The sequence below is a fragment of the Pinus tabuliformis genome, chromosome 6 (assembly GCF_031772625.1).
Source record: "Pinus tabuliformis cultivar Carrire ecotype Pingquan chromosome 6, CPIR1, whole genome shotgun sequence".
Taxonomy (NCBI): Eukaryota; Viridiplantae; Streptophyta; class Pinopsida; order Pinales; family Pinaceae; genus Pinus; species Pinus tabuliformis.
The window spans coordinates 238586177-238612674 of record NC_142292.1 but is presented as its reverse complement, the minus strand read 5'-3'; the positions used below and the strand labels follow the sequence as shown (position 1 = coordinate 238612674).

Here is a 26498-nt window from a genome sequence, read left to right as displayed (position 1 = left end):
CAACAAAACAACTTGAGAGGAAGATGAGAAGGGCACACTCTTATTGGAACTAGCCTAGAACTAATGTATTTGGTTGGTCCAAATGGTTTTAGAGTTGTACTAGTCTAGTTTGGTGGTTTAGATTGGCTAAGGTTGATCTTGTATTGAACTGACCTTAAAACACCAAAGTGACTAGTTCTCTACTAAACTAACCAATTCTAAAGAATGTAGTGCAACATAGCTAATGGCCACAAAATATTAATTTTTTAATAAAAAATATGTAAAAGGAAAAAAAATATCTTAACCCTAGGGCCCTACAAAACCTAACCCTAGTGATTAATGGTAATATTTAATTTTTAAAGTTAAAGTAAAAGTTGACATTCTCCATATCTTTCCCTGTTGAAGAGGAAAGATAAGGATAATGTCAAATTTTACTTGAATTTTTAATATTAACATTAATTGTTTCGGGTTGTTTCAAAGTGGTTCCAACTTCATTCAATTTTGAAAAATTCAAATTTCAGATCCCATTCAAAACTTAGTGGTGACTCTTTGAACTACTTCTTTGTAATGTGTCCTAGACTTTGACTTCCAATTTTTCATGTGTTATGAAACTAACTCACAAAAAGATAGAAAATATAGATGAACACCTTAGAATAAGCCTCTTCGAGGGGACAACCTCCTTTACATTACACAAATGAATAATTCTTGAATGCTACAAATGACAAGACCTCATTTCTATATATAGGAGTCTAAGGGGTCATAATATAACCAGAGCCGACATAACAATAATAATGTAAGGGCATAATAATAACAATAGTGGGCTTCTATGGGGCACAATAATAATAATATGGGGACTACATGGCCACAAAAATATAATAAGGGGGTTTGTACTAATAACAATAAGAGGTTACACTAGTAGTATAGGGACCTAACATGCCCCTTTCCTTCAAAAAGTGTTGTCCTCAACACTTGAGTAGTTCTTGATGCTTTTGTATAAATTCTTGTCCTCCCATGTGGAATCTTCAGTGGGTAAGTTCTTCCACTTGATGAGATACTATGAAATTGATCTATTTCGTAGCTTTCGATTTCTCGGTTCTGTGACTGTTTCAGGTTCCAATATGATTTTTTCTTCCTTGTCAAGTTCTTGCAATACTATTTGAACTGGGATCTTCTGGAACTTTTGAATGAGTTCCCTCTCCTTTCGGCATATGGATATATGTAAGGCCTGATGTTTGGAGGAACAATTCATGGAATCAAATTAATAGCATGATCATGATCACGAATAGGTGGGAGGCCTTTGGGAGTCTCAAATACCTTGGAATGATTGTCCAAAATGTTTTGGAGATCTGGAGAAATACATGATTTCGATGTGGGATCCTCTAGTGAACATAATTGTGCAATTACACCCCGTTGTTATTTATTTAGAAGCTTCATCATGCTGTCAGAGTTGATTATCTTTGCAGGTTTTCCTTCGATACCCCTCAATTCAACTTCCTTTCCTTCCTAAAAAAATTTCAAGAAAAGTTCTTGAAAATTAAAAGCTATCGTACCCAAAGATTGTAGCCATTGGATTCCTAGTAAAACATCAGCACCACCCATTGGAATGGAAAGCATTGGGCTATTAAATACATATTCTCCCATGGATAGCTTGATATTATGGCACTTTCTAGAGCAATTTATGGTTCCTCCACTTGCAACCATCACTTGACACTCCGGTGTTGGATATAGGAAGCAATTTAATTCCTTGGCTATCTTACAATCAATAAAATTATGGGTACTACCCAAATCAATCAACACTTAACTTTCTCTTCTTGATATGTCCTTCTATCCTAATAGTTTGAGGAGTGGTAATTTCTTCCATTGCATTACAAGATATGGTCGGATTCATTTCTTGAGACTTGATGTGATCTTTCAATTCTTGAACATTTTTCTTCCTGATATGTCCTTCTATATTGATAGTTTAAGCAGTGGTAATTCCGTCCAATGCATTACAAGATATGGTCTGATTCATTTCTTCTTTCTCGATGTGATCTTTCACTTCTTGAACCTTTTTCTTCTTCATATGTCCTTCTATCTTGAGAGTTTTAGGAGTGGTAATTCCTTCCAATGTTTTACAAGATATGGTCGGATTCATTTCTTCTTTCTCTAGGGTTGGTTCCTGGTCTATATACTCTTCTTTTGATGTTTCTTGATCCTTTTCTTCCTCCTCTCTACAATCAACGTAAAATAATTTCTTCTGAGCACACTTATGACCTTTAATGTATTTGTTATCACAATTGTAACAAAGCCCTTTTTCTCTTTTTTCTTCCAATTGTTGTGGTGTTTCTCTAAAGAAGGTGTTTCTCTTTGTATCCTCATAATGTGCTATCATTTCCTCCGTGAAAATTGACCACGTAACAATTTGTTTAGGAGAACAAAGCCCTTTATACCATAAAAATTGATCTGGTTCTAAATATGAAGATGCAATACATACCTTTTGTAACAGTGGTACACCATGTAGATCAAAATATTGCTCCATCTATAGTATCCAATTTACTGGATCCTTTCCATCAAACTTCCTCATATCACATTTTCTTGATTTCAGGAGCTCAACCTTGAAGTGATTGTAACTCTGTACTTTCAGATCTCAAAGTTCTAAAATTGTCTCCTGCAGTAGCCCTTTGAGTCCTATTTCTAACCCCGCAAGTTTGATCAGAATTTGATTCTCCAAGAAAGAGTTATGCCCAATCTCCTAAGATGACTTGATTATATAATGTTTCAATAGAACTTGTACGACGTGCCATGTGTCACTGTTTCAACCTTCGAATCTGAAAACTATGCACAAAAAACTACAGTCTGTCCTATTTCTGTAACTTCTTATGAAATTTCAATTTGTTGCTCAGAGAGAGGGTTATGACAATTTTCCTAAGGTCACCTGTTTAGGATGTAATTCGGGAGTCTGCAAAAATCATAAATTCCTTAGATCATATATCCGAAAATGTAGTGAGACAAGATCTGAAATTCGGACCCAAGATTTAGAACGATTTCTTCTCAAACGGGTTTTTTCTTTAGCTTTTGAAACTTCGTAGCAAAAAGTTTATAGTGAAAATACCACAATGAACTGTTTTAGATGAAATTCTAGAGCTTGCAAAAACCCTAAATTCCTCATATCATATCTCCGAAAATATAGTGACACAAGATGTGAAATTCAAATGTGCAGTTCAGCAAGATTTCTTCTGAAATGGTTTTTTTTTTTTTTTTAGTTGTTGAAACATTTCAGAAAAAAAGTTATAGTGAAAATACCACAATGACCTATTTGGAGCAGGGAAACACTAGAATCCAAAGCTCTGATACCGAATTTTATGGAACCAACTCACAAAAAGATAGAAAATATAGATGAACGCCTTAGAAATAAGCCCCTTCGAGGGGGCAACCTCCTTTACAATACACAAATGAACAATTCTTGGATGCTACTAATGACAAGACCTCCTTTCTATATATAGGAGTCTAAGGGGTCATAATATAATCAGAGCCGACATAACAATAATAATGTAAGGGCACAATAATAATAATAGTGGGCTTCTATGGGGCACAATAATAACAATATGGGGACTACATGGGCACAACGATATAATAAGGGGGTTGTAATAATAACAATAAGGGGTTACACTAGTAGTATACGAACCTAACATCATGTGCATTTAGTGCATAATCATATTCCTTGTGAGACTTTGCAGTAGAAGTTGATCTTTAATCCATTGCAAGCACTTGACCTAGCTTAGGGAACCATCAACTACCCCTCCCAAGTTGCTCCTCAACATTAAAATTTTCTTTGGAAGCAGGCATTCATTTTATCCATTATATCATTTTTCCACTGTGACAGTCCAACAACACCCTTGCTAGCATATGCTTGACAATCCATCTCATCTTTACTGCTACCTTATAAACACTCTTAAATCTTGTGTCTCAAATATAAAAGAGGAAGAACCAGAAAGGGCCTTCTTGGCCCTCTTCTCAACCCACAATATGTTTAGCTTCTCTCTTGTGCTTACACTCTAGTCTTCTCGCAGCTCCAAAATGGAAAATCTTAGACATAGTCTCATGATGTGCATTTAGGGAGGCATAATTCACCATTTCTTTGCATAAAATTATCCCCCTAGGATTCCCTTTACCTTTACATGCAAGCATATATATTCCTTGTGGAGGATTGTTAAGCTTCCCATCCCTATTTCGCCCCCCTCTCCTACCCTCATGAACCTAATACGCTAACTTTAACAAATCTCACTGTATCTAAGATAAACAACCCATCCAACTAGGTAGATTGAGTTGAGACCATTTTATAAATTAAATCCATGCCTCCACAATGATACGTCCCTCTCTAACAACATCATCATGTTGTCTTTGAGATCTATCATTCCCATGATCACCATAAATTTCCCATTCCTTCACTTACATCTTCGATAATGTCGTCATTCAGATCACTTATACTTTGTTGTATTTTTGATTTTGTTATGATTTCCTTTAATGGAAATATCTCCCTAGTAGGCAAGAGTAACCAAATTCAAGTACTTATTGAACTCTTTTGTTAACATACTTAATTTTCATTTTGACCTATTTAGTTTCAAATTCTAGTGTGGTTGGTTTAGTGGTTGACTACTAGCATTCACCAAGTGGTTATTGATGATCATAGTTAGTTTAGAGTGAATTTTGGACTTTGCCTTGAAAACCAAGCCCCAAGAATATGCAATTATCATGGAAAATTTTAGAGCTCATACTTTTCTACAAAGGAATACACTATTTTCATTAATCAAGAAATGTTATATGAGAAAGAACCAAGTGGTTATGCTTTTCAACAATTTCACCTACATTTCCTATCTATCATTTTCTTATTGAATGGGAAAGTTGGTTTTTGGGATTTTCAAATTAAAGTTCTATGCTGGTGGTGTTCATCTCGCATTTTGGTCTCCTTCTAAAATCTTGTTTGGTATGTGAAAAACGAGCATTGGTGCAGCTTTTAGTGGTGCAATTTTTAAAGATATGCAAATTCTATATTGATTTAAGACATGCAATGTTCAATATCTACATGATACCTTTTCTTGACATTCCATTCATAAATTTGAAATTTGTAACAAGTATAAATTTTACTAATTAATTTTTGTATTGATTATTACGAAACTGAAGACAAAGGAAGAATAATATATAATATAGGCTTATGTGAATGGAAAATGTTAAGACAAAGGAATAATTATATAATGATAGGTGGACCATAGGAGTTGGGTTCCTTACCATCGATGTATTCTATATAACGAGGGAGAAGAAGGAGAAGATGGCATTACTTTTTCTTCTGTAATTGAGGACAAGGCTAAGAAGAGACAACGTAGTAATGGATTGATGGCTCATGCGTGACTTGTTTTTGAAATATTTGGAGCAATAAGGCCTATGACTCGGTGAAGAGTAGAACTTCAAATATTCTTTGCAATAATCAATATTAAGTGAATAGAATGTCATATCTACATAGAACTTTGTGAGAGTACTCTATTCTAGGTGGCGATAGAGTACATCATTTCCTTATTCGAGGTAATTAAACTTTTATCATGGTATAATTTAATTATAAATATTTAAAATAGTAGATGTTCACAATCAATTTTATCAAGGGTTATGGGCCTCTTAATTTTTTTGCTCGAATTTTAAATATTGAGATAGAAATTTGTAACGAGAATATAATGACCTCAATTCCTTGTGAATGCTATAAGTATCTACTATGTCTATTTTTTCCAAATCGAATAGAAATATGAACAACTTTGTTTTTGCTAATGAAAAAAACACAAATATGTTCTATTATATAAGATTTTTTGTTATTGTTAACAAAATTATTATCAACCATGGTTTATTTAGAAAATAACATATATTAAAATATATAATGAATTATTAAATTGATAACTATTTAATATGGGTTGACTTTTACTAATGTTTCTATGGATCATCTTATGATGTTGTGGACTATTTAGAAGTCACATTACTAGTAAGTCAAATTTTCATGTCTCCTTCTCATGTTTATACAAAATAAAGTAGAGAATGGATGGGAATATTTAATTCATGATACTAAAAATGGGATCACAAATTATCTTAAGTTTACACACAATATATTGACAACACATCCATGTGAGAAGTACTAGAGTAGAGGGATTGGATATTGATGGGTGGAGGTTAAGTTGTAGCTATTATGGGAGCCTCATCTTTAGTATCTCCTTCGTCTATATGTTCTCCTTGGGTGATGGAATTTTTCACAAAACTATTTTGAGCGTTAACATTTGTTGATTACATAGTCATCTCGTTTCATTAATAGAATTATATTTCTTGATAAAACAAGTAGAAAAATCCTATTGGTGTGTTAGGATTCAAAGTAATTTTTCCTTCCCCTAATATTATTTTTTAACTTGAGGAGGTGGAGGATTTTTAGGATGCCATATTATGTTCTTCTAAGCAATGTGAGCATGTCTTGACAAAATTTAGGGCCTCAATAGAGAAACCTGGTGAAAGAGATAGTTGTTAGGTAAATTATATTGATATTGCTGTGAGGATCTCAGATGGCGCCTCCTACATAACCTAATCACAGTTAAACAAATTAAACTTTGAAGTTCCCCTTTAGTTCTTCCCGCTAAGTTTTTACCATAATCTTAAGGGACCTTGGTAAAATAAGTCCATTGATGATTAGTCGTGACATTCTGGTGTAATAATAATTGTACATACCATAGAGTACATAACTCTGTATCAATAACTAACCTTTTGTATCTATGTGGATGATATTTTGGTTATGGATGACATAGTATCTTGGTGGAAAGATGTTTGGATCCATATGACCATGGTGATAATATTTAACAAAATCCTCATGTCTATTCATCAATTTCATGTGTGATTAGTCGAGACCCAACATGCACATTGTACCTAGGATATAAGATTATGTAATCCTTTCTTGGATGACTTCATTGTCAACATTGAAGGAAACATTTATACTTGATAGTTGGATTTTTGGATGCATTGCTTGGATGACTTCATTCTTAGTGTGGAGTGTAGTACTTGTACATGGGGCCTTGGTTTATGGATGATCCCTTTATGGACACATTTATTGGACTTGTTCGCTCTTAGGGTGGGGGAAATGCCCATACACAGGATGTTAGCTTATGGAGATACATCATAGATATAAAATTTGAGAGCAATGTGTTTCAAAGTGGATGAAATGGTGGGATCCCCCCTAGTTATGTAATGGGTTCCATAATGGTTAATAATATTATAAGTATGTTGGTCATTTAATGTAATGTATATAAAGTCTGTTATGTTAGTTACTGTTAAATAAATCATTCTAGGTAGTTTTCATGTCATAAATGTAATATGGTATATTCATTAGCATAGTCACCAATAGTGGTTAAAATTTAGGTTTTATAAATGAATAATATTTGAGTCCTCCTTATTGGATTTGTTAAGTATAGTGATTGTATTTGAGCATTAGTTCATTGGGAGGTTGCCCTTGAAGAGGAAAATGAACAAGAGTTTATCTTTCCATAAAATGATTACCATAGTTAACTTACCTTACCTTGATGGTTTTGGATTCAATGAAGTAAAATGATTTTTTATCATATTCTTAGAGACATTACCCCTTAGAGACATTACACCGTAGTGAATTCATGCACTGGAAACTTATGGAGACCTTTTATAATCCTTACACCTGTCTTTATCTCGGGAGTTGGATCTCATCAACGGTCCAAGACACAGATGCCCATCCGACGGTGAAGGTTTTCTTGAGCTTGGTCATGGTAACTACCTGCCTGATCCATGTTGGCTGAGGTTCATTCGCACTATTTTCTGTAGGGTTTCCAAACAGCTTCTCCCTCACAGGTTCCAGAGGTTTGGCAAGGTAACCTCTGCACCCTTCCCTACGAAATTTTATAGTTGGTTTCCATAATGACGATGTAAGGTTTTCTAATGAACCTAATACTATTTCTGTGCTAAGTTTCCAGCTTTCATTTTTCTTTACTTGGGGTTCTAATACTGATATGCAACTAGACAAAGTGGCTTGGTTCCAGTTGACGTGGGTGATGGCTCCAGCAGAAAGAGGTTGAAATTAGGTATTCACTGTTAACCCTCACTGGGTTACCCAAGACTCCGTTATGGCTCGGTATTATCTACGAAATTGATGGAATGGTTATGATATGTTACCTACAGTAACAACCCTCCTTTTTTAAATGCTTTCGGGTCTGTGCATGTGTTCCACCTCTCATTTCTCTTATGGCCGACAAATTTCCAGCAGTCATGCTCAAGATTATATTACTCTGCATTTTCCAAGTATTTCATAGACTTATGGTGACATGAAGAGTTAGGGTTTGCTTGTCTTGTTTCCTTAAAAGTGTAAATGGTCGTAATGGCCACTTGAGCCTAAGAGGCTATTCCAGTTTTTGGTCTCCATTGATGCATCTATTAGACTTGGTTATTAATTTTGGGTCTGTAATGTAATTTCCTTAAGTTTCGCTCCTTCTTAGCTAGTTAGGGTTTTAGAAGGAAAATTAACTCGGGTCAAAACCTTTTTTTCAATATAGTTGTGCCAGACTCTGGCATTATGGCTTCAACACAATTAGAGTGACTCTACATGGTTAATAGTACTACAATCCTAATTGTTTAATGGTTATAGTAGTTTCTATATTGTGAATGGTGCTACCATGTTAATCGTTAGAGGGGTTGAAATTGAGAATTTGATTAACTGTCTTTTGCTAAGATTATGAATGTGGTTCTTATTACTATTTGTTACTTCTTGCAATTGTCTCATTCTTTACAGTATCGTAGAATTGTTCCTCTTGAATTTCTGGGCCATATCACCTCTCCAATCCCCAAGACTCTTGAGCCATATTTCTAGTTCGTTCGGTTCCCATTTGTCGTTTAGTTTTTTTATCTCTAGTAACAACGACAACTCCAACGTTTCTCTGTCAAGTAGTGGGAATGATCTACATCTTAATATGAACACAACCTTTCATTTTACCCAAATAGATGGCATGAAACTCCATATTCTAAAGATGAATGATACTACGGTCTGCTGAGAATAGACTACATTTGTAGTCTATATTTTTCGCTTAAGACAACCATCAGAGAACATGGTCATATTTATTGTGTTTAAAATTGGTTACATCTATTTGCAGCTTTGCAAACATAGACCGATCCTTGTATGAAGGGAAATGAGTCCATCTCGCTTTTGTCATAAGCTATATGGACTTGTTTTAGGAGATGCCATGGCACTCCCATGTTGTATGGACACTGGATATTATAGATATTATTATTAAGCCATAGGTGTGGTTTATAGGGCAGTGAGGAATTTTGATTTTTTAATAATTGAATGGATAAAATTTGATTCCACAACAACAGCTAATCAATATTCCACATCTCAAACACCCTGACAAGATCTAAACAACAACAAACCCACCAGAAAAGTGTGAGTTCAAAAGAAATGAGAACAAATTTCAAATCCAAACCACAACACCTAGACAAGATCCTACTTCAAAGCACCCTAACCAAATCTCAATATTCATGCATCTACCTGAAAACATTTATTAAAAAACAGCAAGTGATAAAGAAATGAGGCAAGAATCCAAATCCAAGTCACAACATATAATCAAGATCCCATTTCAAAAAATCTAGATGGGATCTCAACATATCCACCATGCCCACCTGAAAACATCTATTAAAAAACAACATAAAGTTTATGAAAAAGCACAGAGAGCATGGCTATGACATTAATTATTGAAATTGGACATTTCTATGACATGCATGACCCACTCCACCATATGTTGCATGAGATTTAATATAACAGGGCTAGGTACAGGGAATGGGGACTTCAGGAAAATAGAAATGGGTAATATGCAACAATATAATCAAGGGATTAGTATGCCTGGGAAATATAATACGTGCAAGCAATGGTTGCAGGGCATTAGAAATATTTACCTGTTTTATAAAGGAGAAAGACATGACAAAACTTTGGTGGCTAGTTGCACAACCCAAGTCCATAAAACGTCCCTCTGCAAGAACAACGATGCCAATGTTGGTGTCAAGGAGCATCCACCTATCAGTTTAAGGTTTGATGGTAATCTTCTTAACTTAGGGAAAGTTTCAAGGCCTTGCATATCAATATCATTGTCAAAGTGACCAATGCTACAAACAATGGCATCGTTCTTCATTTTCTTGATGTGATCTACCATGATGATGTCCTTGTTGTCAGCAGTTGTCAGAAAGATATCAGCAGTGCTAACTACATCCTCAAGGGTGAGAACAGGAAGGCCTTCCATAAGCACTTGCAGGGCACATATAGGATCAATCTCTGTAACAATGACCATAGCTCCAACGACTTTCAAGGCTGCAGCACAACCCTTGCCAACATCTCGAAACCCACAAACAACAACAACCTTACCAGCAATCATGGCATCTGTGGCTATCATAAGACCATCTCGGAGAGAGTGCCTACATCCATACAAGTTGTCAAACTGCAAAATAAGAAAGAGAATCAGAATCAACACAAACTGCATCTCAAATAGAAAAATTTTGAAAAAAAAAAGATCTGAGAAATCTGGCCTTGGATCTATAATTCACAATAATTCAAAACTTCGATACAAGTCCAATCAGCTTTCAAAACCTTAGCTAATATTAACCCATCATAACTAGATAATTGAATATATGTAAAGGTCCTTGATTTTAAATATGAAGATGCTTCTACACCCACCATGAACTCACATTGATTCAACATCCTGAAAATTGAATTTATTTTAATGTAGTGGAAACTAGTGAATCCTAAAATGTAATGCAATGCAAGATAACTATACCAAAAGCATCATGATGTGATCTCAATGACATGGAAGACTCAAGGCAATTAACAAGAGCAGTGTGACTCATAACATCATGAATAAGACCAAAATGTCCCCAAGGCGATATCAGATCCAACATCAGGACACTGGTATGACATGATTAACATTAGCATTAAGATTAAGATACTTCGTAATGCCCTAAACATATATAAGATAATACTGTCGAAACTGATAAATAGTGGTTTGACATTTACCATATTATATTATAAATATGTATACACATTTGTTGATGAGATCCTAACTGCTTTGAAACAACCAAAAAACTCATTGCTAGAACCAAAAACACCACAGCGAATCAAGATTCCACATCTCAAACACCCTGACAAGATCTAAACAACAACAAACCCAACAGAAAAGTGTGAGTTCAAAAGAAATGAGAACAAATTTAAAATCCAAACCACAATACCCAGACAAGATCTTACTTCAAAGCACCTTGACTAGTTCTCAAAAATCACGCATCTACCTGAAAACATATATTAAAAAACAACAAGTGATAAAGAAATGAGCCAAGAATCCAAATCCGAATCACAACATGTAAGAAATATCCCATTTCAAAAAATCTAGATGAGATCTCAACATCCCCACCATGCCCACCTGAAAGAATCTATTAAAAAACAACAGAATGTTTATGAAAAGGCACAGAGAGCATGGCTATGACATTAATTGGTGAAATTGGACACTGCTATGACATGCATGGCCCACTCCACCTTATGTTGCATGAGTTTTAATGTAACAAGGATAGGTACAGGGAATGGGGATTTCTTGCAAATAGGAATGGATCATACACAACAATATAATTGAGGGATTGGTATGCTTGAGCAATCTAGTATGTAAAAGAAATGGTTGCAGAGCATTAGAAATATTTACCTGGTTTGTAAAGGATCAAGAGTTGACAAAACTTGGGTGGCCATTTGCATAACCCAAGTTCATCAGACGTCCCTCTACAAGAACAATGATGCCACTATTGGTGTCAGGGAACACCCACTTATCAGTCTCATGCTTTTTATTAGGAATAAATAATAATTTTAGGGAAAAAATAATGTTACCTTAGGGATAAGGAAATTTCTAAAATGTAAATAGAACCCACATTTGTTTAGGGACTGAACAAATAAAGGGAGGTTGCATCAATAGACTGGTGACCGACCACCTAAGTGAGTTGAGCATGAAGATGTGTGCAATTGGGCATGGTTTGATGGGAGCCACATGTAACATATCCCCATAAAAAGAACTTTCTTTTGACAACAATTTACTGATATTATAAGTATTACGATAACTCATAGCGATGTCACTTACCATTTCACATAAATATACATATATCACTTACCATTTAACATAAATATACAAATATCACATAATATTTTGTTTTAAAGTCATGGTTCGAAATATTATTTGCATCACGATGAAGTTCATAATATTGTTGGCTTATGATCTAACCCTCACCCAGCCAACCTTGGGTTTCTGTAACCCAGGCTCCGCGAACGTTCTAGGCTCCCTTGAGTGCTAGCCACCTGGCTTGCTCTCCTCCAAAGGATCAACAACAAACCAATGCGATCCGATCACCTTGGGATTACCCTCCGATTGATGACTACGGTGTTTTGGGTCTCCATCATCGGCTGAGGAGGTTTGTAGGTCGGTAGAGAGTAATTACCCTCGGTGGCTGTGTGAACCAAACCCTCATTCTACCAATTCGCATCTTGCTCCACCCCACTCTGCAACTCTGAGGAGGTTTGTGGGTCGGTAGAGAGTAATTACCCTCGGCGGCTGTGTGAACCAAACCCTCATTCTACGAATTCGCATCTTGCTCCACCCCACTCTGCAACTCTGGTTAGTTTGTGGTTTTGTCTACTGGTTTGTTGGGTAGAGTGTATCACTACTACCTTCTGATGTCCACAACATGCTAGGCAATGCCCAGATTCACACTCTCCCTCCAAAAATGCCTCAGTAAAACCTTGTTCTAAGAATTATTAGTTAGTGTTACAACCTTTACAATTAATTTAATTACTGTACATATTTTATTAACTTATTTTATGTATTGATGCAAGGTCTTGCCATTATGGAGGTCTCTGTCAATGGAAAACCCTCAAACTCAAGGTACCCATTTTCCCCTTTCATCAATCAATCAACGACGTGGCTTGCAATGTTTCTCTCCCTATTTCAAGGTAACTGTCATGATTTTTGTTTTCTTTCCTGCATCACTATTAATTCCCTATTTTTGTTTATTACCCATTTCTCTCTCGTGCTGCAGGGAACCCATTGCGCATTTCAACCCTTCATGGGAGCCATTTCGCCGAGGTTCCTTTGAATGCGTTGGCTCTAGTTTCCAAGTTTCAGTTCTATTAAAAAATTAAACTCCACAAGGGTAATGTTAAACCTTTATTAGCACGAGGAGGAGGTATTGCTGCAAGTTGAGGGTTTCTCCTCCAAGTTGAATCCCTGGAAGTTTTGTATAGTTTATGAGCAAAAAAAACTTTTACTTATCTCGCTATAGGAGGGTATGTGTTAAGTTATGGTTTGAAGCTATTTGTTTTTCCAGCATTGTGTTTATTGATGCCAAGTGTGGTTTTAACCCTCCTCCTTGATTTTACTGTTAAAGGCTTGAGATGTGAGCATTTCGGTTGTCGACTGTGATAATGGCTTAACTTATTTTCTTTATATTGGAATTTTCAACCTATGGGGTGTATCTTGTACAATGATGGATTCGAACAATGATTTAATGAAGTACATGATTTGTGTTGATTTTTGTAGGTTTTGATGATGATACTCTAATACTAATGAAATGAAAATTCCTTGCTTTTATGTCAACGGTTATGTTTCTAGCGTTTTCTTTTAGTTCTCTTGATTGTTCTTTTTATTAAAGAAACTACCCATGAAATTCTTGGGTTATCTATGGCTAGACTCTGTCTTTACAGGATGAACTAGAGACTGTTCGTAGGGTATTTAAACTTCAGGTAAATTAACGTAACTCTTAACTATGATGGACAAAAGAATTTAACATGTACAAGGGTAGCAGTTCAGGGCTTCTTTAGTGAGTTGAGCTAAAAAAATTAGTTGACTTCAGCTTGTCATTTCCATTTTTTCTTAATCCCATCAAGAAAAGTTAATTTTTGTGCAAGGTTACATGACTTGTGGGTGTGGCAGCCCCGTCCTGAATTTAGGAATCAGGGTAATTTTAGAATATATATATATATTGGAAATTTGGTAAAAAATTCAGGAAACTGAGAATTGTACATTTTTTCTAGATATGATTAAATGATGTCACATTCTAAAAGAAATAAAATTTTAGTTATTAGAAGTTAGAAACTATTCAACTAATATATATTTTCTGGAGTATTCTTCATGTTAACAGCATCAAAATGACTTTCTTTTTCTCTAAATATATTTTTATTTTGATCATCTCTATTAGCAGCAATTAATTATTTTCTTGCAGTTTCCTTACCAAGAGGCTTTATTGTTTTCCTATTTGAGAATGTATGTATTCAAAATAATTTACAAGTACCATTTCCGGTGTATTCTATTTTCTTTTTTTCTTTTGCTTAGAACATGGCATCCATCTCTGACAACGGCAGAACATATGTATGTATCAAAAATAATTTCCAAGTATTTTTCTTTTGATCATCTCTATTAGCAGCAATTAATTATTTTGTTGCGGTTTCATTACCAAGAGGCTTTATTGTTTTCCTGTTTGAGAAGGTATGTATTAAAAATAATTTACAAGTACCATTTCTGATGTATTCTATTTTCTTTTTTTCTTTTTCTTAGAACATGGCATCCATCTCTGAAAACGATAGAACATCTGTATGTATCAAAAATAATTTCCAAGTACCATTTCTGGTGTATTCTCTTTGTTTTTTTTTTCTTGGAACATGGCATCCAGCTCTAACAACAAGAAGAACCTGTGTTTTTTGGTTAGAAGTGACTCTCTCAAATATATTACCTTAATGTTATAGACATTTTTGTGCCTTACAGCATTGAGCATGAAATGTCCATAATCTAAGGGATCCAAAGTCCCTAAACATGTTGTTCCTACCCCTAGAGGAACAAGGCTAACAAACCACAACAATTCACAGAAGTTCTCCACCAGAAACTGCTCAAAAACAAGTCAATTCAGGATCAATTCAAGAGCTCCACTAGCTGTCTGTGCTAAAATGCAAACCCTGAACTAGCTACCTGCACTGCAACGCAGGTAGAAGCACTACCGGGGTGCGCTGCGCGGGAATTGACAAATGGCAAGTTCATTCAACGAGGTGTCAAGACCCTGGAAGCTTCCAGAATCTTCCTCAATGACACTTGCCTCAATGAATTCGACTCATGATGAGTAAGAGGTTCTCAAACTCCAAGTGGAAGCAAGAACCTCCAAGTGGAAACAAGAACTGACAGAGGGAGAGGACACTAGTCAGATCTCAAGCTGACTCATCCTCTCTCCAAACATCTATATATGGATCTCTCCTCCATGAGATCTAGAGGCTGGAATTTGGTTATTGCAAAGAATTGCTGTTGGTTTGAGATTGGAATCATTGGGTGCTTAATGATTTGAAAGGAGGTGAAGATAGGAATTCCATTTGCTGGGAAGGAGATGCTGGATTGGAGCCTTCTTGGTTGTATCTCTTCCTGAACCTTGTTATTCATCAATAAAGCTATCTTGGCTTCTCCTATATACTGATGTATCTTTGATGTATGATTGCATTAGTATGTTTAGTTTATTTCTAATCCTGAACTAGTTATGAATATGAATCTATGTCTTTGTGTAGTGTTATCTTCTTGTGATCTTGCAGAGACCTATTGAAGCTGGGCGAGCGAGAAGGTAAGTAGCTGGGAACTCTCAAAGAGAAGAGAAATCGGATCGAGGGACAAACGAAAGACACCGGTTAGTCCATCCATCTCTCTTCATTCTTAATTCACAAAGGAAGAATACTAGAATAGCTGTGTTTGTTTGTTGCTAAGGCACTGTCACACCTTAGGTGGATAGGATCGTCCTACATAGGCATTTTTCCCCACAACAAATTGGCGACTCCGCTGGGGAGATCTGTTTAGTCATTTTATTTGTGTCTCTATCATTGTTTGTTTCATAGACTCAACAACAACAATCGAACTGCATCTGCTATTCTTAGATGCAAAGTAGACAGCTGCTGCTTTGATCCAATCACTGGATTTGTCTATGATCTGAACAATGGATTCAAAAATGATTTGATGATCCTTTGTGATAGATCTTAGTCCTCCCTCAAAGCATCCCTTTGATTGTACCTTGCTTGTTGCTTTGATTTGGCCTGAAACCGTAGATTAATCAGCAAAATGTGACCCAGAACCCAGTGAGAAACTCTCGTTTCTCCTTCAGCGCAGACCCTGTGAAGAGGTTCTGCATTTCAACGCAGGTCCCGTGAAGGCCACCTGTTCTGAATGTCAAAACCCCTGTGTTGAGGTTGCGCTGATCCAGTTAGGCCTTGTGCAGCTGGGGTTCTCTGCTCTGTTTTTCCTTGTTTTGATCTTTGATTTTTGCAGCCTGTAACCAGCATAACTACCAGTCTGATAACCCTTTTTCTCTACTTAAATTCCACCTCCTTTTGTACAAAAAGACTGTGAGTGTTTTTATGTGTTTGTGGCGTCATTTACAGTTTTCCTTTGCAAGAGTGAAATAATCGTCCTGTAGCCCTTGATTCAGATCTGTTGATTGTGATCTTAGGAGAGAGTTCATTGGCTATTTATAGTTGATTATACATTTACTTTTGCTTTTGGTTTGAGTTCGTCTCTTTTAAGTGTTGAAACAAGTGTTCATTTCGAAAGTCGTAAAGTGTTGTATTCTCTTCTACCCTTTCTGATTTCGAAAAAGTAAACTTGTTTGTATTTGTCATTTAAAAGCGAATTCAAAGTTGTACAAAAAGCTTTCTTTTTAGGCATCAATATTAAGAAAGCAGAAAACAAACACCTGCATTGTGCATTTGCATCTTGATAGTTTGCATGCTTGATTTAGGAAAAGTGCATTAGAGTGTGCTGATTGCTCTTTGAGAAAAGATGGTGTCTTTCTTTTCCCTTTGTAGCTAGGATTTTCATAGTTGAAAAGATATAAAGCTTGCTTATCATCTTTAGACTGCATTTAGGAATTGTATCATACATCTCGTGGTGATCTAGAAAGGCAAACTTCTAAAAAAGATCAACCTAAAATAAACTGAATGAACTTAACAACGTTTTGCAACATAACGCACAACATAGAGGTCTAGGCTAGAGACGTGTTCTAGCGTCGTAAAGCCTGGTGACTGTCGATCTCGTTGATGGTGGGTGATTCCTCCTGAGGGATGATAGCGCCAGTACGGATTGTGCTCCCACGTACCGTCGCGTATATATTGGGAGACCCCTATAGGAATACAACCTTTATCCATAGGAAGCCGTGTCGGCCGCCCTACTGATCGCAATGCACTGAACACAGCATTCAGGAAGATCAACCGCCCATACCCTAAAAAGTATTCTGTGGTTTTGCGAAAAGTTTGGCACACCCTCTGCCTAGAACTCCAGAGTAGTTTCTTTTGGCCTTTTTTAGACTCTATAACAGAAAAAGTCCATCCGAGCATTTGTCACTTCGGGCTCGTTAAAACATCGAAGGAGACTAGAGTCATCTTTAGCTTTTTCTCGACTCTTTAAAAGTGAAAAAGCAAGTTGTGTCTAAAGCGTCTAAAAATTCATTTAATCTGGAAACACACTTTCCCCTTTTTGTATTTTGGTTGATCGAGTAATCCGCAATCGTGGAAGAAAGTCAATTGAAACCCCGTCGTTCGCGGAGGCTTACGAGTCAACCGTCTTTGTCTCCGGAATAAAAAACAGTACGGACAAAGCGAACTCGTTTAACCGGTTCGAAATCTCCTATCAAAGTTAGAACAAGTGTTCCAACAACATCTGAGATTCCGGTTACTCCAAACATTTCTGGAAACCCTGCCTCTATAGAAGAAGTTCAACGGCCACAGAGGGACAGTGACACTGATCCTAGTCTGAGAGCAAATACTTGCGTTACTGAACCAGTTCCATCTGCGACCGGTTCAGAGAGTCTTGCTCCTCAAACAACTGTCGCTGTCGAATCAACCCCTTCTTCGGCACCAGAAATATTTTACGGACCTGACGGTCTTCCTCTTCCACCTGGTTTGATTGCGATAGAGGAAATTGTAGAAGATCCGCAAGCAAGTACTCCAACACATTTTGGAGTCGGGGTCACTCTATTTCCTTCTACGTCAGAAGTTGGTCCATCACCAGTGGAAGTTCCTGTAGAATCGCTAAACGATCTATTGGATAGACTCAAAATGTCTGAACAACCGTCAACATCTAGGACTGTGTCGAATGACACAGCGACAGCAGAGCTCCCTGCCGTCACTCCGACAATGTTTGCCGACGTACCATCTGTCCCAACTAGCTCACAACCGCTAGAAGGAGTCCACCCAGGGACTATTTCGACAGTGTGGTCAGTTCCAGTTTGTTCCTCCGGAATAATATCCGGCAACTCTTATGTTGAAACTCGACAAATTGATCCATTTGGAGGTCAATTTGGGCCATCAAGTCCCCAAGGGCAAACAATCCCCTTGAGCTCTGGATTACCACCGTATGGGGGGCAGTATGCCTTTTCATTACCCCCTCTGGGAGGATATCCATACGGGAGTTCTCAACAGTATTCAGGTTATACTGGAGTTACGACAAGTGGTTGGGTACCTATGCTACCCCAACAACCAAGAGTTGTGTATTTTATGCAACAATGTGTACCCATGTCGAACATCCCGACAACACCAGCTATTGTAACAGTGTCACAAGTTCAAACGATGCCTGTTGTATGTCAACCTCAGATTTCTGAGGTTGTAATGCAACAACCCCTTGACCCTGTGACTCAACCACAATCGCCAACTGGTGGGGCGACACAGGTCCAAACGGGTACAATTACCCCACATCTTGGTCCGACGGTTAGTATAGCACAACAGAACATGGCTTCACAACCATGGCTGGTGCAATACCAACAACCATGGCTGGTGCAATACCAACAACCACAATTCCAACAAGTGTACCAAGGTTCTGAGTAGCAGATCTTTGCGAACGGTGGACAACCATATATTCAAAACGGTCAAAATCAACCACTTTACAGTGGTCAGGTCCACCAACCATATCAGTCATACCAGCATCAATTACATTATGATGGTATGCAAATACCAACTGCTCAGGCGATTCCATCGTATCCTCGGTATGCTTCACCTAACCTGAATCAATAGTTACCATTCGTGGCAACTTTAGAGTTACCCGATTTACACCAGTTAACGAACGATCTGATTGCTTACACCCCTTGGTGGTCAGCGATTCCTCACAAACTTCCATCGGACATTCCTAAATTTAATGGAAATCCAGGCGAAGACCCGTCGAATCATGTGATGACATTTCATCTATGGTGTTCATCAAACACCTTAAATGATGATTCGATAAGGCTTCGCCTTTTTCAGAGGACGTTAATGGGTCCAGCGGCAAAATGGTATATTGAATTACCTAGAGCCTCGTTCGACAATTTCGGCTCCCTAGCCACGACTTTCTTAACCTATTTTCAATTACCGATAAGGTATGAAACAGGAACGGAAATCTTAACCAACTTCAAACAGACAACGACCACTCATATATCCGATCATATACATGAGTGGCGTCGTCATCGTAGGATGGTAAAAACGTACGTTCCCGATCAGCTATTAGCTGAATGGTTCATCAAGTCGTTACTTCCTGCCATAACGGAAGATGTGGCCAAGGGAGGAGTCGTAATGGAGGAGCAAGTTATTGCTCGTGCAGAATATCTAGACTTAGTCTACACTCAGTCTGGCACGCTCTACGACAAAATACCTGACGCCCCTAGACCAGAATTCTCAATTCCTCCTCCTCCTAAATTAAATAGTGACTCTCATGCCGGCGATGGTGTGATTAGCACGGCAAACGTGAAATCGACAAGGGCTTCGTCTAAGAAAGCCCGTAAGACTTCAGATCAAAATGCAAAAGACGAAATTCTTGCTTCGGAAGTAAATGTCGTATCAGCAGATAAAGGCAAAGAAATCAATCAACCAGGAAGCAAGAAGAAGCAAAACAAAGGGAAGAAGAAGAAACAGGGTGAGTCATCTACCGAAGAAACCTCTTCAAACCCTCCTGGGAAAGGGAAACCAAAAAATCCATGTTTTATATGTGATGAGGATCATTGGACAGCCAATTGTCCATACAGAGCTGAGCTTAAAAGGTTCTTCAAAAGTTCGCAAACCTCAGCTGTGTTAACTGATCCGTTTCCAAATCCAGGTCAAAATCTGGTTGATAGTGGAAATGCTTCCCCGTCGCAAGTGCTAATGTTGTCGATCTCCAAGCAACAAAATGATGCTTTGATTTCGACAAGGAACAAAGATTACGGGAATCCGCAGTTGTCGAACGACAAAGATAAAGATTAACCAAGTAGTTCGACAACAACTTCGACAGAAGTTGTACCACCCATCATTCCTGAATTAACAATAAAACCGCCAAAGGGAGTAGTACACAAGTCGACATTTAATCCTCGCGCCAGAGCGGCGCAGCATTATAACATAGTGGAAGATTTGGCCCAATCGCCATCCGCTATGTCGACTCTTGAAGTACTACAAAATTGTCCATCCCAAAGGCAGGCTTTGTTATCAGCCATTGGTGGGGTTGATCCTAAGGATTCCAATCTTGTATCCTTCGACCACAAAGGATACGATCCTCAGTTACCAGCTCAACTAGCTTTCCTTATTCAAGTGAAAGCCCTCAACAAAACTGTTCACCAAACAATTATTGATGAGGGGGCATCCACATGTATTATGTCGATGAGTTCCTGGAAAACTTTAGGATCTCCAACCTTGTCGCGATCTTTGACGACATTAAAAGCATTCGACGGAAGGACATATACCCCGTATGGTATCCTTAATAACTTGAAAGTTGAACTAGAGGGAAAAACCGTAGAAATAGATGTTGAAGTCATCGATGGGAATCTTGATTACAACATCCTACTGGGAAGACCGTGGATATATGCCATGGCAGCTGTAGTGTCGACATATTTTAGAAAGATCGCATTCCCTTTTCAAGGGGGGATTACGATCGTCGACCAACAAAACTTCCTCCCAAATGGTTCACAAGTTACGGGAAGCATTCCCATGATCCATGGAAGCAACCATTCGCTTCAGAATATCGGAGTAGGCCTACTGAAAGACCCCACATTAATGGGAACTTTCGCACTTCCACCTCCAATCTATATAGGAGAAGTAGCGTTGGTAGGAGCCTGCAACATGATATCTTCCACGAAGATCTCAAAAGACGATATCGACATGGATCATGCAATGGTTCTGCCCCCAAGCCCAATAGAAATATTGTAGCAATCAATGTTTCGGGCATGGGAGGCGAACCCAAATCAACGCTCATCAAGCGTTTGGGTAGATAGGTCTAGAGAGTATGGTACCCCATTAGATCCTTGGTCGAGAGTGCATGGAACCGACGAAGGAATTCTACAATCAATGTTGATTGAGGGGGCACCATGGAATGATTACCACCATCATTCCCTTCTTCCAGATTATGAAGAAGATACTCAAAAAGACCTTTATCACCCTTCAGTTTTTGAATTCCTATCAAATACTGTAAATACGGTGGATTCCGAGTGAAACTTATCCAATATTGAAGAGACTATAGCCATAAATATCTCGACTAAAACAAATGTTGTAGAGAATATTTATGTCGGCAAAGGTTGTTCTCCTTCAGAACTGGAAATATATAACGCTCTTTTTCGCGAGTTCAGAGATGTCTTTGCTTGGTCATATGATGAAATGCCAGGCATTGACTCGAGTATCATTGAACATGAAATTAAGATGTATCCTGATGTCAAACCAGTAATACAACAGCTTCGGCAGGTGCACCCCAAGAAAGCCGCTGCCATTAAGGCAGAAGTTGAAAAACTTCTCCATGCTGGTTTCATCTACCCGGTTCCTCTAACCGATTGGGTATCGAATATTGTCCCTGTTATGAAGAAACAAGGGACAATTAGAGTGTGTGTCGATTATAGGGATGTAAACCAAGCTTGTCCGAAAGACAACTACCCTACACCCTTCATCGACCAGATAATTGATGAATGTGCCGGATGTGAGATCTTTTCATTTATGGATGGATTCTCTGGGTATAATCAAATAAATATCCGCCCACAGGACGAGTCAAAGACTGCATTCATTTGTCTGTGGGGCACATTCGCTTATCGAAAATTACCCTTTGGTTTAAAGAACGCAGGGGCGACATTTCAGAGGGCAATGAATTATGCCTTCCATGACATCAAGAACATCGTTCAACCATACCTCGATGACCTTCCGGCTCATTCGCGAAAGCGGACTGATCATCCGCAGCATTTAAGAGCGATATTTCTACATTGCCGACACTACAAGATAAGACTCAATCCGCACAAATGTGTGTTTTGCGTCAGTTCTGGTTGTTTACTTGGCTTTGTAGTCTCCAAAGATGGGATTCGTCTCGACCCTTGCAAGGTTCAGGCAATCATCAATTTGCCTCCACCTTCAAATTTGCTTCAGATTCAGAAACTCCAAGGGAAAGCAAACTTTCTGAGGAGGTTCATTCCAAATTACGCAGAACTTGCTAAAGGTTATACTCGTCTTTTGAAAAAGGATGTACCTTTTGTCTGGGATCAGGTGGCGCAAGCTTCCTTTGACGCTCTGAAAGATTCTCTAGTAAAAGCATCATTAATGTATGCCCCAGACTATCAAAGAGATTTTAACCTGTATCTGGCTGCAGCGGATACGACCATTGCGATGGTTTTAGTTCAAGAAGTCGACGGAATTGAACATCCTATATATTATTTAAGTAAAAACTTAAACGATACAGAAAGAAAATATTCTTATGTTGAAAAACTAGCGCTTGCAGCTGTTCAAGCGATTCAAAGATTTCGACATTATGTCCTCTTTCGGAAAACTACCATTTTATCAAATTGCAACCCCATGACTTATATATTGTCGTGACAGTTGCTGGGGGGAAAATATTCAAAATGGATAGCGATCCTTCAAGAGTTTGATCTGGAATTTGTAAAATCCAAATCAAAGAAAGCTCTAGTTTTCGCAGAATTATTGTGCGATCTCCCATCGTCGTCCAACGATGAAACATCCGAAGAATCAATCACGGATGAGAATTTGTTTCTGATATCTGCAAGCAATGAGTGGTATGGAGATATAATAATTTATCTCCAAACCCAAAAATTTAGGCCTGACACCTCACACTCTGAACAAAAACGTATACGATACCAAGCAAAAGACTACATGATCGTCGGTGATACACTTTACTGTCGTGGTATCGATACAGTTCTGAGGAGGTGCCTCACCCATGAGGAGGCCGAAAAAGCCCTGAATGAATGTCATTCAGGCGCATGTGGGGGGCATCAATCTGGATATGCAACAGCACAAAAAATATTACGAGTAGGATACTTCTGGCCAACCATGTTCAAAGATTGCATAACCGCAGTCAGAAGTTGCCATGCTTGTCAAATTTTTGATAACAAAACCAGAAGACCACCCACACCTTTATAGCCAATAGTTGCTGTTGGGCCTTTCGCCAAATGGGGCATCGATTTCATGACATGTAACCCCACCTCGACTGGGGGGCATGGGTATATTATAGTCACCGTTGACTATTTTACCAAATGGGCCGAGGCGATGCCTACATTAGATAACACTGGTGAAACAGCTGCCCTTTTCTTTTTCAATCATGTAGTCGCCAGGTTCGGCATACCACAGGCTATAGTTACAGATCATGGATCGCATTTTCGCAATCACATGATGGTTGAATTAGCTGCCAAGCTAGGGCTATCTCATGACAGCTCTACCCCGTATTATCCGCAAGCCAACGGACAAGTTGAAGCGATCAACAAGGTCCTGAAGCGTATGTTGCAAAGGATGATCGGAGTTCACAAAAGAAGGTGGCACCTAATCCTGTACTCAGCCTTGTGGGCTTACCGAACATCAGTAAGAAATGCGACCGGGTTCACACCTTTCCAACTGGTATATGGCCTGGAAGCAGTCTTACCAATCCAGTGCGAAATTTCGTCTCTTAAACTCGCAATCGATCTCCTCCCCGGAACTTCAGAAGAAGAGGCCCGTTTCTTGGAATTAATCCAATTGGATGAAACCCGTCATGATGCCGCTTTGGCTAATGAAGCCCATAAGAAACGAGTCAAGGCACAGTTTGACAAAAATGTCAAACCCCGTGTCTTCTCAAAAGGTGACTTGGTCTTGCTTTACGACCAAGAATTCGATAAATTGGGAGCAGGTAAATTCAATTCTTTATGGATGGGCCCCTATATTGTTAAATGGGTGTTAGCAAAAGGAGCCTATGAGTTGATGGATTATGATGGAATTCCACTGGCGCAACCTCGCAATGGGTTGTACCTCAAGCGTTACTATGCTTAAATAGTAACCTATATGCTTTTGGTGTATTTTGTTTTCGCTAAAGTGTTTGTTTTGGTCGAGTAATCCACCTTTTTACATTTATTGCAGATGTCGAACCTTTTGGAGACATGTGTTGGATATGCCGACGGAGCGAGTCGTAGTTCGCGGAACCTGTCCTCCGCAGCCTGGGCCATTTTTGATCCAAGTGGCGAGTTAGTAAGTTTCAGAGGTGTATGTATTGGGCAATCAACGAATAACATCGTTGAGTATAACGCGTTGATAGAACTACTCTCTGATGCCATCACTCATGGTATACGCCGACTAATCATCAGGCTAGACTCACAACTCATAATACTACAACTCAATGGTATATATTCCGTCCGCAATCCAGCTATTTATCGTATGTTTCTAAGGGTTAAGATTTTGGAAAGACAGTTTGATTTAATTCAATACCAGCATACTTCCAGAAACTTAAACACATTAACCGACTCATTAGCAAACTATGTGTTAGATAGACATTTGCGACATTTATAAAAGGAAACGCATCAATCAATGTCGTACAAGTGGACCATATAACTCAACCAGAATAAACCCCGAAAATCAAAATATATATATATATATATATATATATATATATATATATATATAAGCTGTTTATCGTTTACATATAATGTTCTGTAACCAAGACAAAATTGGTCGCATGACCCAAAAACTCAAAAATGCTAGGGGGAACCCTAGCCTAGTGATGCTCATGATAGCACGTCACGGCCTGTGCAATCATGCGTAAGAGACGAGTCCATCGTCTAGGCACACCAGTAGTATGCCGTTGCAACTGTAGAGGTAACTCGTCGATCCTCACATCCGGAATGCCGAGAGTAAGGCTCTCAACCTGCTCCTGCACAGCGGTAAGGGTCTCGGCCACGTCAAGGTCGCGAAGAATAACCCTCCCAGCAGTCTCCCCTGCTGGGGCAGCGACTGGCGCTCTCGGGCGAATTGCTGGACGAACAGGACCAACATCTGCATGCACACATGAGTTTGATTAAAGTCTTGATAGAATAAAGCATAAGGACATTATAAATAAAAACAGTAAACAGTGATATGGTCAAAAATTTTACCAATAGCGCCCCACTGTTCGCCATCCGGCAGTGCCAAATTCGGATCACCTCGGAAATCCATGCCAACATATGGATACTCGGAATAGACCATCTCCTGACGCTCGAACGACCTGAAGAAGGTATCAGTGAAAGAAATCTGAGATTGACCAGCATGCCTAGACATGTGATCAACCCATCTCTGCATGCGTGGCTCGGTAGGAGAAGGAAAGTCGAGTGCAATGTACTGAGGCTGCATCAGTGGTATCTTCTCCAAGGCAAAGGCAGTCAAAATAGAACCAAATCCAAAGTTCTTCAACTTCCCGTCCTTTACCTTGGTCAACTGACTTTTCATCTGAAGAAGTACTGCATCACACCAGTTGAATATTTTCGGTTGGAGGCACTCCAAGGCGTGCTGCACATAGGATCTATTGGCAACATGAAGAGATGCACTACCGGCCATCCTACCAATAGTATACAGAATGGACCTGAGAGACCTGTCAGTAATCTCACGGATAACGACCTTGCCGTCTCTGCTCGGCTGAGATCCTTCCCTGCAATACTGGCGGACATAATCTCTCACGGAGTCACTCCCTCGGGCCGAACCTGACAAAGAAATGGGGGCACCCCGCCTTGACAACCCAGTCAAGAAGTAAATGTCTACTATGGTCAAGGGGATGGATTTGCCCCTAATCTGGAATACTTGGTTGATAGGATCCCAAGCATCGAGCAAATACTGCAGTAGGGAGATCTGCGCTCTCATACTAGAGATACGGAAGAACTTCAGCAGGCCACAGTTCCGCAGCGCGTTCACCGTGACAGGATCATGTAGGGCAATCATGTCCTCTTCTTCATGTTCTCGTTCTCGCCATGTAAGGGTCATTTTGCTCAAAGATCCCTGCAAAACAAACAAGAGAAGGAGTAAGATCCTGATTTTGATGCAAAACAGGCAAAATTTTCATCAAAAAATGAGCAACAAGTTCCTCTTTTTCGCCCAACGCACCTGCAGGAGTGGTTCACCTACGTTGAATGTCAAATTGCCTTCATACTCACTGACATTCAACGCTGGTTTCGCTAGGCACAGGGTGCGTTGATAGGAAAACGAGCTCATGAAACCCCAGGGGCTCAGA

The 26498-nt window shown here is 38.7% G+C and overlaps 1 protein-coding gene across 1 annotated transcript; it reads right to left on the bottom strand.

The window, feature by feature from the left end:
- Nucleotides 1-9947: 9947 nt before the first annotated feature.
- Nucleotides 9948-12463, bottom strand: LOC149258283 (adenosylhomocysteinase-like). Its single transcript, XM_089409063.1, has 2 exons — nucleotides 12428-12463; nucleotides 9948-10478 (listed from the first exon to the last, which is right to left on the bottom strand). The coding sequence occupies exons 1-2, from the start codon at nucleotides 12461-12463 to the stop codon at nucleotides 9948-9950; spliced, it is 567 nt and encodes a 188-aa protein (XP_089265189.1).
- Between the last annotated feature and the right edge of the window lie 14035 nt (nucleotides 12464-26498).